Raw genomic sequence first — 12670 nt, 5'->3', positions numbered from 1 at the left:
AATAAGTTTCCAGGCAAAATACAAGGTGCTGCTGCTAACCTATAAAGCCCTAAACTGCTTAGGCCCAGGGTATTTGAGAGAACGTCCCTAAGCCCTATCGCCCATTGAGATCATCCAAAGAGGTTTGTCTGCAGTTGTCTCCAGTTCATCTAGCGGCTACACAGGGACGGGCCTTCTCTGTTGTTGCCCCGAGACTCTGGAATGCGCTTCCTGCTGAAATAAGAGCCTCCCCATCGCTGACTTCTTAAAAGTCCTTAAGGACTTATTTTTTCACTCAAGCTTTTTAACTGGACTGTGGTTTTAAACTGTTTTAAGATTTTCATTTTTGTCTTAATTACTTTTATGTTGCTGTAAACAACCCAGAGATGGAGGTTTCAGGTAGTCCACAAATTTGATAAATAAGTAAGTTAGGTTGCCTGGATCATTGTAGCGTCATGCAGGTACTGATTATCCTTGTGCCCCTGCTCCCAAAGGCCCCTAGGAATTGTAATTTGTGTGCAAGGGGAAAGGGGACCCATAGTAGTTAAACTAGAGTATGTTTGTTAAGGGAGATCCTTCTTGGGCTATCATCAGAGATTGTCCACATACCTTCCTGCTTTTTCTGTGCAGTTATACAAGCTTGAAGCCCTTTTATTTGTTCATTAATACTTCAGTTTTTCTGCATCAAGTACTAGATTTTGTTCTTATACCAAACTTATGCATTACATTTAGCTTCCAGATTCTAGAAGGGGGTGGATGGTGCTTCTTTAGTGTGGCACTTCCCTGACCAACAGCATCATCTAGTGGCAAAACTAGGAAGTTCTTCTGGTGGGTGGCATCGAAGAGTGAATTACAGAAGCTTTTGATGAATGTTTATGAGAGAGAGATATAGGCGCATGTGTGGTGGGTATATATATCCTAAGTAATTTCAGATGATAATGTTTATTACTAAAGAATTAGAGGAAGCCAGTTCATGACAATGCAGTAATTAAACAGCTGCTGGTCTTGTGGTAGCAAGCATGACTTGTCCCCTTAGCTAAGCAGGGGCCGCCCTGGTTGCATATGAATGGGAGACTTTACGTGCAAGCACTGTAAGGTATTCCCCTTAGGGGGTGAACCCGATTTGGAAAAGAGCATCTAGGTTCCAAGTAGGGATGTGCCCGAACCGGTTCGGAGGCCATGCTGGAGGCCTCCGAACCGGTCCGGTTCCGAGCCGGTCCGGCGGTTCGGCACAGAGGGGGGCTGTAGCTTTAAGGGTGGGGGGGTAGTACTTACCCCCCCCCCGCCGCTCTTCCCCCTCCGGCGCTGTGTTGACGTGTGATGTCTGCGGAGCACGCGCACAGCGACGGGTGCGCACGCGCGGCGGAACGGGCGCATGCGTGTTCCTTACTTTGGCTCTTGCAAGCTAACGATGGGGGCAGGGGCAGCAGGGAGGAACGCTGCCGCCCCAGAAACTTTGGCAAAAAACACAGTGCCGGAGGGGGAAGAGCGGTGTGTGTGGGGGTAAGTACTAGCCCCCCGCCCTTAGAGCTACAGCCCACCCCCCCCATGCCAGACCAGACCAGTCTGGAGCTTTGCACATCCCTAGTTCCAAGTTCTGTCCCTGGCATCTCCAAAATAGGGCTGAAAGAGACTCCTGCCTGCAACCTTGGAGAAGCCACTCCCAGTCTGTGAAGACGATACTGAGCTAAACAGACCTATGCTCTGACTCAGTATATGGCAGCTTACTATGTTCCTATGGTGACCTAAAATGTACTTTCAGTATGTAGGGGGAAACGTGAACACACCATGGGTGATTGTCAATATGTAAGTTGCACACAATATCTGTTTTACTGTGTGCAGATGGTGTACAGGCATTGAAAAGCCATGATCAATCACAGTTTTCATAGCAGATAGACCAGTGGCGTCATTGTGTTTTGTGGTTTTCAGCATTTTTCTACACAAATCATTTCATTTCATTTATATATATATATCAACAGTGATTTAAAATCAACAACAAAAGTACCAACACAAAAGAGCATATTAACATGTCCAACCATGTGAAGAGTTGTGTAAATAACCCAGGGCTGACCCTGGGACAAACAGAGCTTGGGGTGAGGAGTGCCTTTGGCATACACACCCCTATCGTTAGTTGACTAGTGTGGTGCGCCTTCAAGTAAGTGTCCTGGCTCGCCCACCCCTAAAGCTGGCCTTAAATAACCCTAACTCCAAGAACTGGCAAGCTTAGTTTTGAAGTCGGAACTTAAAATAGGTGGTATAAACACAAAAAAGGAGATGGAATATTCTGCCAACCAGTCTCCAAAACCATGGAGCAGTGTCTGTTTCGCACTTGCATAATCACATAGCACAATCTTGGCTAAAAATGTTTCTAACCCTTGTGCAACTGAAACATGGTTGCCACCTTCTTCCTGATAGCCTGTGCCTACAAGCTGCATAGCAGACAGAAACTGATTGATTGATTGATAGAAATTCAAGCAGCAAGGAGGTGTGATGGAAAAGCCAGCACTTGTTCAATTTCTGCCCATTGTGCATCTTTTAAAAACACAAAACATACCTTAGGGAAATATCAATCAAATCCTTATTAATGCTTTATAGAATCTCAGAAGGGAGGTGTATGTGTGAGAAACAGAGATATTTTGAAAGGTGAGGCTTCATAGCCTTTGATAATTTCTACTAGTGTAATATTAGGGCCAGGAAGACCTGAATTCAAATCTCTACTCTGCTAAGAAGCTAGCTGGATTTCTTCGGGTCAGTCTCTGGAGTCTCTTAACTTTAAGGGGTTTAGTTAAGGGGTTGCTTTTGTTGTTGTTGTTTTTTAAAACAACAACCCAAAAACAGGGATGGTGTACTTCCCTGGGTCCCCAAGAGTATGCTGTGAAGCCCCACTCCTGTACTGACATGCTCAGAAGCAAATGCCGTACTTGTGGGCAGATCCTTCCCATTATTGGAATGCCAGCATTCCATTGACATTCCAGTTACAGGAAGAATCTGTCCACAGGTACACTATTTGTGTCTGCAGACACACACTGTAATCATGGACAGAGGGGCAGAGCTTCTAAGCACATCAGCACTATCCTAAGCACATCCTATGTTCCTACAAGAGTGAGGCTTCAGAGTATGCTCTCAGGGATGGCACTGTACATAACGCTTCCCTCTCAGCCTAATCTATCTTACGGGGTTATTGTGAGGATAATATAGGGGAGACAGAACCTTTTGTATGCTACCTTGAATTCCCTGGAGGAAAGTGTGTGTGCGGGGGGGGGGGGGGGAATGTAATTAATTGAAGTGTGTTTAAAATGCAGGCAGTACACATATTGGCCTCATGGAAACTGGCTCCTTTCTAGCACAGAATTTGTGGTATGTTAAATGTGGAAAAGGCCCAGTGCTGCTTAGATTCTCTTTGTGCCAGCTGACCCTCTGTTTTTCTCACCCCTGCCCCCTTACAGATCGGCAAGATCTGGAACAGCCGGACCGAGTGGACAAGTTGCAGGAGCCACTCCTGGAGGCCCTGAAAATTTATGTGAGGAAGCGAAGGCCTAGCAAACCCCACATGTTCCCCAAAATGCTGATGAAGATCACAGACCTGCGAAGCATCAGCGCAAAGGGTGAGGGGCATGGCTCCAGTTCCAGGGTGGAGGGTCTCTCTCCTCCTTTCAAAGTGGTCTGTACATAGTAAGGGGACAGCCTGGAGAAGGAACTAGGAAATGTCTAGAGAAAGAAGGTCTTGTTGCTTCTCATTTTAATTTCCTTAAAATAAGGGGAGAAATTAAGGTTTATAGTCACAGGAAACAAGTGCAGAGAGGGGAAGACTGTTGCCTTCAAGCCCTCCTTGTGATTGTCCTAGAAGTATCTGGTTGCCATTTTGTGGCAGGCAAGAAGGCTTGAAAGGAAAAGAGAACAGGCTCTCTTTCAAGGAGTAAAACCCCAGTCTTAGCACCTGGAAGGAGACCCTTTCACTTAAGGGCGGCCCTTCCATGAGGCGAGGTGAGGCAGTTGCTTTGGGCAGCAGGGTATGGGGTGCCAGCAAGACGGCAAGATGCCCTCTTGCCCCACACTTTTAAATGGGGGGGCACATACATGGGAGCATCATTTGGCTCCCTGCCTCAAGTGCGCAGAGGCCTTGATCCACCACTGCTTTCTTGATGCAGACAACCAGCCAAGTTGCAAGTTCAAGTCAGGAGGTTATACTATCAGGGAGTGGTTTTATCAGCAAAACTGATCATGTTCATGTGTTCCAAATTGCACCTATTCATGTGCCTTGATCAGGAAGCACAAGAGCTTCAAATTGCTTGAGATCACCTGCCCAGCCTTGGCTCACCTTTGAGACCATCCCTCCAAGTCTAGCTAAAATGCCACACGTAAAGAGTAGGTGCGCAGCAAAAGGCTGCCTGCAAAGCTAGCAAATAGCTCCAGGTCACTTGAGGGAGAGAGTCAAGCGACACACTCTATGGAAAGGTCAAGAAATAAAATCAAACCAGCCATCAATGTGAACACTACAGTCAGCCTATGGCACCCATCTATGATGAGCTGTTTCACACATCATTTTTGTTAGGTGCATATTTAAATGTGCACCTACGAATGTAATGTATGACTTCAACAGGTAGAAGGCCCTGAATCATCCCAGAAGAAAAGCATATCGAGCATGCGTCTAATATTGGGTGGTGAGGGGCATCATGAGGCTTGGCAAGGGGGCGATCCGGTTGTGCTCTCCATCCTGTAAGCAACCTGTCTTGTACCCACAGGTGCTGAAAGAGTGATCACACTGAAGATGGAGATACCGGGATCTATGCCACCACTCATCCAAGAGATGTTGGAGAACTCTGAGGGCATGGACACCTTGGGGGCCTCAGCAGGGGCCCCCTCCCGCATAGGCAGCCTAGCCCCACCTCCAGGCAGTTGCAGCCCTAGCCTTTCACCCAGTTCCAACAGAAGCAGTCCTGCCACACATTCGCCATGACCATGCCGGCCACCAGAAGAAGCTGCTTGACCCTCCTCCCGCACACTTTGGTCTTTTGTTCCCTGGGATACCTGGACAGATGGCGAAGGAGCAGGGTGAGGGTGGGGTGAGGGGGAAGCAGAGGGATGGCATGCCGCTGCAAGCGTTCTCCCCCTGCCCCGCCCCTGCGCCGTGTGGCCATGGTTGGGCCCAAGAGGGTGGGCTTCAAGTACTGTTCCATACCAGCACACTTTCTTTTCACAGATCCAGCAAAACAGGGTTCCGCTCCCATTTTTCCCTCCGGGGAGATGCAGAATCGTATACAGGAAGTTCTAAACTCTTTGCAGACTGACAAGCAGGTCTGAAGGACAGATGCTCACAATTATGAGCAGGACTTTAAAAAAGAAAAAAGCAACCAAGTACAGAGAAATTCAGCTCCTATGTGGCACGCACCCCCCCCGACCCCCACTCTCCCCTCACCCTGTCGTGCGCACAGACACGCCTCCACAAAGGGGTTGCCTGCTTCTTGTTGCAGTGAAGATGAAGTGGTGTTTTTTTCAGTTGCGTTTGCATTTCAAAATGTTTCAGGGGATGGGGGGAATGTTTTGTTCTTTTTTAAAATTGCTCAAACTCCGTTTTTGTCCTTAACTTGACCACCCAATTACCTTTCTCTCCTTCCCCTGCCTCCCCAATTCCTCGTCCACTCTCACATGCCTAAAACTGTCACCAGCAAATAATAATAATAAAAAAGTAAAATTAGTTCTTCAGGTTAAAAAAAAAAGTACACATAGATCAAGGAGGGAAGGATTCATTTAAGAAAGAAGAAATATTATATATAAAAATATCTATAAATATATATAAATACATTTTAAAAGAAAACTTTGTAAAAGTTTGGAATGTGGAGGGTTTCTAGAAAGAGGTTGGCAAGGAGAACGCCAGAAAAAACACCAAGATTCTTGAATGGGGTTGGTCACAATTTTTCTTTTTAGATGCAAAGTGTGGATCTGACGCAGCCATAGTTGTGCAGCAGGATTCTCTTTTGTGCTTCTCATTGTTTTCCCTCCCCACTGAGGGTGGAAGGCTGCTAGTTAGTTGCCTGTGCCTGTACCTGCCTCTTTACCTACCGCAGCCCCCACAGCCTGGCTTAAAAGAAAAAGAAAAAAGGAATTTAAATTCAGTTGTCATGCACGTGTGCAGCATTCCCCCCACTTTCTGCCAAGGCTCCTGTAGGACTTGGAAAGGAAGAAACAAACAAAAGTGGGGGAAACATTGAATGTGTTTTTAAGTGTCTCCTGCTCTCTGGACATTGTTGCTGGTTCTTAATTAATCACTTCCTGGAAAAGGTTCCTTCCGAGGCACTTTCCCCTTGAATGACCTCCGTGCAATTTTATGCACACTTTCCTGGAAATAAACCCCCCTGAACATAGTGGGACTTACTTCTAAGTAGTGTGCTATGGAAACCACTTCTGCTTTTTAAACAAATGTCATGTTTCATGCTCTTGCACTCTTGATTTCCAGGGAGGAGGAAGAATAACTGATGTAGTTCTAATATTGCTGCTATTTTTGCTGTGGCCATAGACTAAATGGGGAATCACTGAAACACACAACTTTTTTGTTTTATATCAGAATAGGATGAAACGTGCATGTATGGTAGACCCTTCTCAGGCCACTGTGCCCCCCACTTCCTGATTTTAGAAAAATAGCTCAATTGCTTTCTGTGCAGGCACACCTTAGATCTTATGATTCAATATGCCTATAACCTTTTTGCAGAAAACCACTCCTCCTCAGGCCCAGACATTGTGCACTGTGGTCCACTTATACCTTTCCTTATCATGCAAGTTGAGCCAGTAGTATTATCAAGTCAAAATAACTGAGCAGTGGCAAAAGATGTCTGTTTCACAGGAGTAGGGTAGGGTAACTCTCAAACATGTGGGAAACATCATCTAGATGCTACACAAAATCCCCTATAACAATCAGTGTTCGTAATGGAATAAAGACCTTCCACTGTCTGGAAGGACCCAAAGAGAACTCCAATTTGGCAGTTTTCAAGTTTTGGGGTTTGTTTTTGGCAGAGTTCTGTGATAAGTGTTGTTTTTGAGCAGAAAGCTTCTTGAAGGAAGGAAGGGAGGGGTCCAAAATCCTGTGGTGGTTCAGTGTTTTCACTAACACACACACACACACACACACACACACACACACACACACACACACACCCCTCAGCCCTAAACCTTGATTCTCATTTTAAAATATTCTGGAAGTAGTAACATGAAGTTTTGTAATCCATCAAACTCTGAAGGATAATGTCTTCCCCTCAGTGCTTTAACTCTTTTTTCCACTTTGAAACTATTCTGTCCAGAAAACAACAAACTCCCCCCGCCCCACTTTTTTTTGTAGGGGGCGTGGAAACAAGCATCAGGATCTAAAGAGCTAATGGTAGGGGCTTACACTATCTCAGTGAAATTTTTGTCGTCCCCCCCCCCACCAGTAGCTCACCTGTCTGCCATATTACAAACTGCTTGCCATGCCACATGGGTGGAGGGAGAGAAGGGGGGCTGCTTTTCAAGAAGAATGAGACGAAAGACCCCTTGGGCTCAGGGAACTAGTTCCAAAGTTCTTTGGATCCTGGCTAAGAAGTTTCCTGATTTATCTGTAGATCTTTAAGACACTAAAAAAACTGTGACCAGCTCCATGACTACGTGTACTGGGATGGCGGCGAGGGAATATCTAGGTGGGGGGAGGGAAGGGTTCCACTCACAATTTATTGGGGGTTTTTTTCTGTTGAGATTTTAGTGGTTTTAGAATCTACAACATTAAAATTTAAGCAAGTTTGGGGGGTGGGGGGTGGGTGGGAAGCAAGACAATTTTTCCCCCAGAAGCTCCTCCCTCCGTTTGAAGGGCATGTGCTCCACACCTCTCAGATATGTATATAAAGCTGTTGTTCTTTCATATAAAAAGATACTGGTGAGTTTAAATCCTCCTGTAATTGCTGTGGAGTGGGGTGGGGTGGAGTGGGGGACTGGGGTTTGCCTGGGTTGGTGGTTGTAAGTGAATTAAGTTATGCTCAGCCATACTGTGATGACAGTCAATAGTTTGGGTGACTTTAAGACAAGAATTGGACACCTTGGCTAGACTGTAGCCCCAGGAATGAGCCATGTACTCAAGGGGACTTCCTTGTACAGAGTGTACCTCTGAATACCAGATAGAAGGCGGTTTCCTTCATGCCAGGCTTGTGAGAGGACCAGGGGCATCTGCCTGGCCATCAAACACAAAAGTAGGTGAATGTGGACATGAGCCTGCAAGGTAGTTCTTGTATATCAAATATAAGATCTACAACTGCTAGCCCCAAGATATGCTCTCAGGCACATACCAGTTTGATACCAGTTTAGCTTTTATTCAGACAAAGATAGTTTCTAAGATACCGGAAATAATGGCAGTGCCTTTCTCAGCACTGGCACCACAGTTCCAAAAGGCTGCTGACAAGTTGGAAGGATAGGGCCAAGTAGGCAAGCTAGTTTTCTATCACTGGACAACCTGAATTTGTGCAGATTTCTTTTATGTAGGTGGCCTTTATCAGCAATGTAAAAAGACAGTCTAGTCCCTCCCCTCCATGTGGTAGGGGAGCTGCCAGTATGAGAATCTCCTTCACCTCCTGTGCATAGCTCTGCATGCAGCTAGAACTGGAAAGTGTCTAAAATTTTCAGCTACTTGCATGCTTCTTTTGGAAAGAAATGCGAAGTGATGAACTCTGGGACCACACACACAAAAAATCTAGTTTTTACAAGTTTTAAGATCATAGTGAATAACTCGCAGACAACCCCAACTTGGTGTGTGCCTTTGATGGGGGGGGGGAATCAACATCTGAAATGGTTAGGAAAGGGACTGAAAGGTAGCCTTGCTACCTTTTCAATTTCAAAAATGTTTTCATTAAATTATAAGCTAGTGAGGGAACAGAAGTTATTCTCCCTAACCACACAAACTCGGCAACACACACACCCCCTCTCTCTCTCTCTCTCACTCTCTCGGACCATAAGTCAAGCCAGTAGCTTATCTTAGGACAGGTTTGGAGGCTGTTCACCATTATGTAAAGCAGGGTGCACAACAAAAGTGGCCCAATGGGCCAGAACCAACTATAACTTGATGTGCTGGCTTTACAGAGCGAGGGGGCAGGGCAGAGGCAGTGAACAGCAACAAGCTGGTTCTGCTCCTCCAGCTCTTATCGGCAACCAGCCAGGCATCTTTCTTCACACTGACTCCCCTTTTTAAACAAATCGGCTGTTGTTGAAGGACAGAAAAAAGGTCCATGTCGGCTGGATCCAGCCCTGCGGCCTTATATTGTGCAGGGCTGCACTACAGCAAGGGTTATCAAATGCGCACCCACAGATAGTGGACTACATCCCCCATTATCACAAGCCATTATGGCTTTCCATTGTGGCTGGGGATAATAGGAGTTAGTTGTAGTCCAAAAACATCTGGGGACTTGGGTCTGAGCACCCCTGCATTAAAGAAACAAACCTCGATGTCTAGAGACTATATGCCTCGGATTTTGCCAAGTGCTGTGATCAAATGGGGTATGTGCATCATACCTTCCTTTCAAACTTTTTGATGCTGACCCAGTACTGGAGATGGACTGCTGCACAAGAAGGACTTTGCATCTTGCTGGGCGAGACCATTCAGAAGTGACGAAGGTACATACTGTTCCATTCCCCTTCTGCCTGCTGAAGGATACTGTAACACTCCAAAGCTTGTACAGCCCACCTAAATTGGTCCACTAAAGTAAATTTGCCTGCTTTTAGTGTCTTCTCTCCTTTGGAGCTAGTACAACAATCCCTGCATGCTGAAGCTGGCATCCAGTTTCTCGGAGCCAAGGCAGCAGGGCTCAAAGGCAAATCCTTTAAAAGCTGAAGGCGCTGAGCGTGTTTAGCCTAGAGGAAAGAACTCCAAGGGGCAAGGAGATGCTGACATTTCCAAATATTTAAATAACTCTTAGAAGGAAGAGCAGTGTCCCCCTCCCCTCCCCTCCCCACCATGCTCTCTATTATAGTGCAAGAGACAAAGATAGTGGTTAAAACAACTTGAAGTGAAATAAACCTTTCTTGGGCTATTGGCACTGCAGGCCTGGTGGCAACTCTTGTGTTCTCAGCTCTGGACACATAAGGCTGAAAACGGGTAAATAAGTGCAAACTTCACAAATATATATTTATCATACTGAACCCAGCAAAACTTAGCTTTTGCTTTTTTTTAAGGTATAGCCCAGTCTTCCTTCAAGAAACCCAAAGTGAAGTAGGTTAGGCTGAGAGATGAGATAAATGACTAGCCCAGAGTCACCCCCACAGGGATTGTCATAGATAAATGGTACACAAGGTGGAAGGTGCTCCCCTGTTTTATAGAGCTGGATCACATAAGGTCTCCATACACGCTAGATGGTGCTTGTGTACTTTTTGTATGCCAGCAGCTCATCACTGCTGATTTTGCTTCCGGCTTCCTTCGTGGGGTTGTAACTGGGGAGAGGATTGTGACTATGTTGTCCTAGGAAGCCTCCTGAGCTTTTAAGAACTAAAGAGGAGGCAGAAGTTTACACACATGACACTTTCCCCAGCATGGAGGTTTTGCGGTGGAGAAGGTTTGACTTGACTTGGGATTTCTGCCCTGTCAGGTGGCTGCTGAAGGCATAATGGGCCTTTGCCTGAAAGAAGATTGCAAACTAAAAGGTGGGTGGGGAGGGGAAGAAGAGGACACACCTTGTGTACTGTTCACATGTGCTACACACACACACACACACACTGCCTCTGGGAGGATAAATGCATTTGTTGTTATGGGGAGTCCTTTCCCACTGGTCGTTCTCCAACAGTGCCATTCCAAGATATTTTTAGTGCCTCGGGCAGGATATCCACTTGGTTCATGCATGTTCCTTGCACCCACAGTAATTAACAACACATGGCACAATCCACCTAGTATGCCATGTAGTTCTCTTCATTTCCAATGTATTTGTAGAGCACGTCTTGGTGTGTTGGGCCTCCTAGGTCCAGTCTCTCTCTCCACTCTGCCTCCCTTTAATGACACCCACAATTTGCTAACTTATGTCAGCCAGTTTGAGTCTCTGTCAGCTAGAAACAAGTCCCAGGAGAGAGTGGTGGCCAGGGGTTGGGGGGAGTGGTGAACATGGGGAAGGCAGGCAAGAGTGCATTAGTCTGAGAGTCTACTAACAAACATGGAACCCCTCCATGTTCAGAAATGTGATCCAGCCTATTCAGGAGAAACACAGGCTTTAAAAAGAAATTTTAACTTTTTCCATTGGCAGGAAAGATCAGTCAAGTAGTATTTAGGGGTTGCCAAAAACTGACATTAACTATGAGAACAGCTAGAGGTGGCCTGCTAATAAGGCAGTTGCCTCAGGCAGCAGATAGGCACAAGCTACAGAGCGTGCCCTCCAGCAATCCACTGCTGCCTTGGCCCCCTTGCCAGACGCTGGCCATGCCCCCCATCCTCCTCTCCCTCCTTGTCACCTCCTGCTCCTCCCACCTGTTCAAAAGGCAGAGAGGATGGGGCCATTGCAGCAGTAGGAAGTGATAACAAGACACAACGGTAATTAATAGGAGCCATTTCTGGTCTGGATAATGGGCAAGGGAAGAATGATTGCTTGATTTATTATTATTATTATTATTATTATTATTATTATTATTATTATTATTATTATTATTATTGCAAGTCCTGGTATACAGTCACAGCAAGGAAGCAAAACCTATACCTGGGCACTTTTCCTAGATGCTTTTCTCTCAACCTCATTTACAGGGTTAGGTCTCTAAAGCCTGGTTTATGTTTTTGGGCTCAGTTCCAGGAAATATGGAGTGATAATAGTCTGTGAGAGAGAGAGCATGTGCAGAGTGGTTCTCCCTCATCACTGTACAGCCACGGGCCCACAGTCACATGCATTTGGGAAATGTAGGCAAACTTTCTAGCTCTGAGAGTAAGCGCCATTCCAAGCCCTCCCCCCCACCCCTCACTTTAAGGAAATCAGGTTTGAACAGTAAACCAGCAGGCTGGGTGTAACTTGCACTAGAAAAAGTTCTCCACCAAGGAATCTTGATTCTGTGTCCTGTGTAAAGTATGCACGTTTAGGCCTAGGCATCTTTCCACACTATTTGTTCTACTTCTGCTGATTGTATAGAGATGCAGAGAATTCTGTAGGGCTGTGAAAGCCCAACTACAGTACTGGGTTTTCCATTCAGCCCCTCCATGGATTCCGATAAGTCACCATGTATTTACACACTTTCCGGCCAAGCTTCTCAGCCCTATTTCTCCATTTACATACAGGTGCACTTAAGATACAATGCATCCACCTTTCCACTTATAGATATAATTTCTCAGAGGAGGGGGATCAAGAAGTTAAAGCTTGTCTTCCAGGGCATTTTCTGATTATAGGTACCTGTGGTGCCTTCAAGGCTAACAAATGCATTGTAGTCTGAGCTCTCTCTCAAAGACATGAAGCAGTCTTTCCCAGCTCTGCCAAGACCCTGGTTCTACCACTGTGCGACGAGTCATCCAATTGGTTTTCATGTAATACTTGAGCAGCATACATGCCTAGATAGTTCCTTTGGCAGCAGTAAAGGTAAAGTGTGCTGTCAAGTCGATTTCAACTCCTGGCACCCAGAGCCCTGTGGTTTTCTTTTGGTAGAATACAGGAGGGGTTTCCCATTGCCTCCTCCCGCGCAGTATGAGATGATGCCTTTCAGCATCTTCCTATATCGCTGCTGCCCG

General features: G+C 46.0%; 1 protein-coding gene across 11 annotated transcripts in view; it reads left to right on the top strand.

Moving 5' to 3' along the window:
* The window catches only part of RARA (retinoic acid receptor alpha), a 219414-nt gene extending 211527 nt beyond the window's left edge, over positions 1–7887 (top strand). For all 11 annotated transcript variants that reach the window (XM_053261941.1, XM_053261940.1, XM_053261939.1 and 8 more), the window contains 2 exons: positions 3426–3584; positions 4722–7887. In XM_053261941.1, coding sequence (XP_053117916.1) covers positions 3426–3584; positions 4722–4936 — 374 coding nt within the window. In that variant the 3' untranslated portion in view covers positions 4937–7887. The remainder of the gene's footprint in view (positions 1–3425; positions 3585–4721) is intronic.
* The last annotated feature ends 4783 nt before the right edge of the window (positions 7888–12670 follow it).

This window comes from Hemicordylus capensis, chromosome 6, assembly GCF_027244095.1.
Source record: "Hemicordylus capensis ecotype Gifberg chromosome 6, rHemCap1.1.pri, whole genome shotgun sequence".
NCBI lineage: Eukaryota > Metazoa > Chordata > Lepidosauria > Squamata > Cordylidae > Hemicordylus > Hemicordylus capensis.
This window is presented reverse-complemented; position numbering and strand designations above follow the sequence as displayed.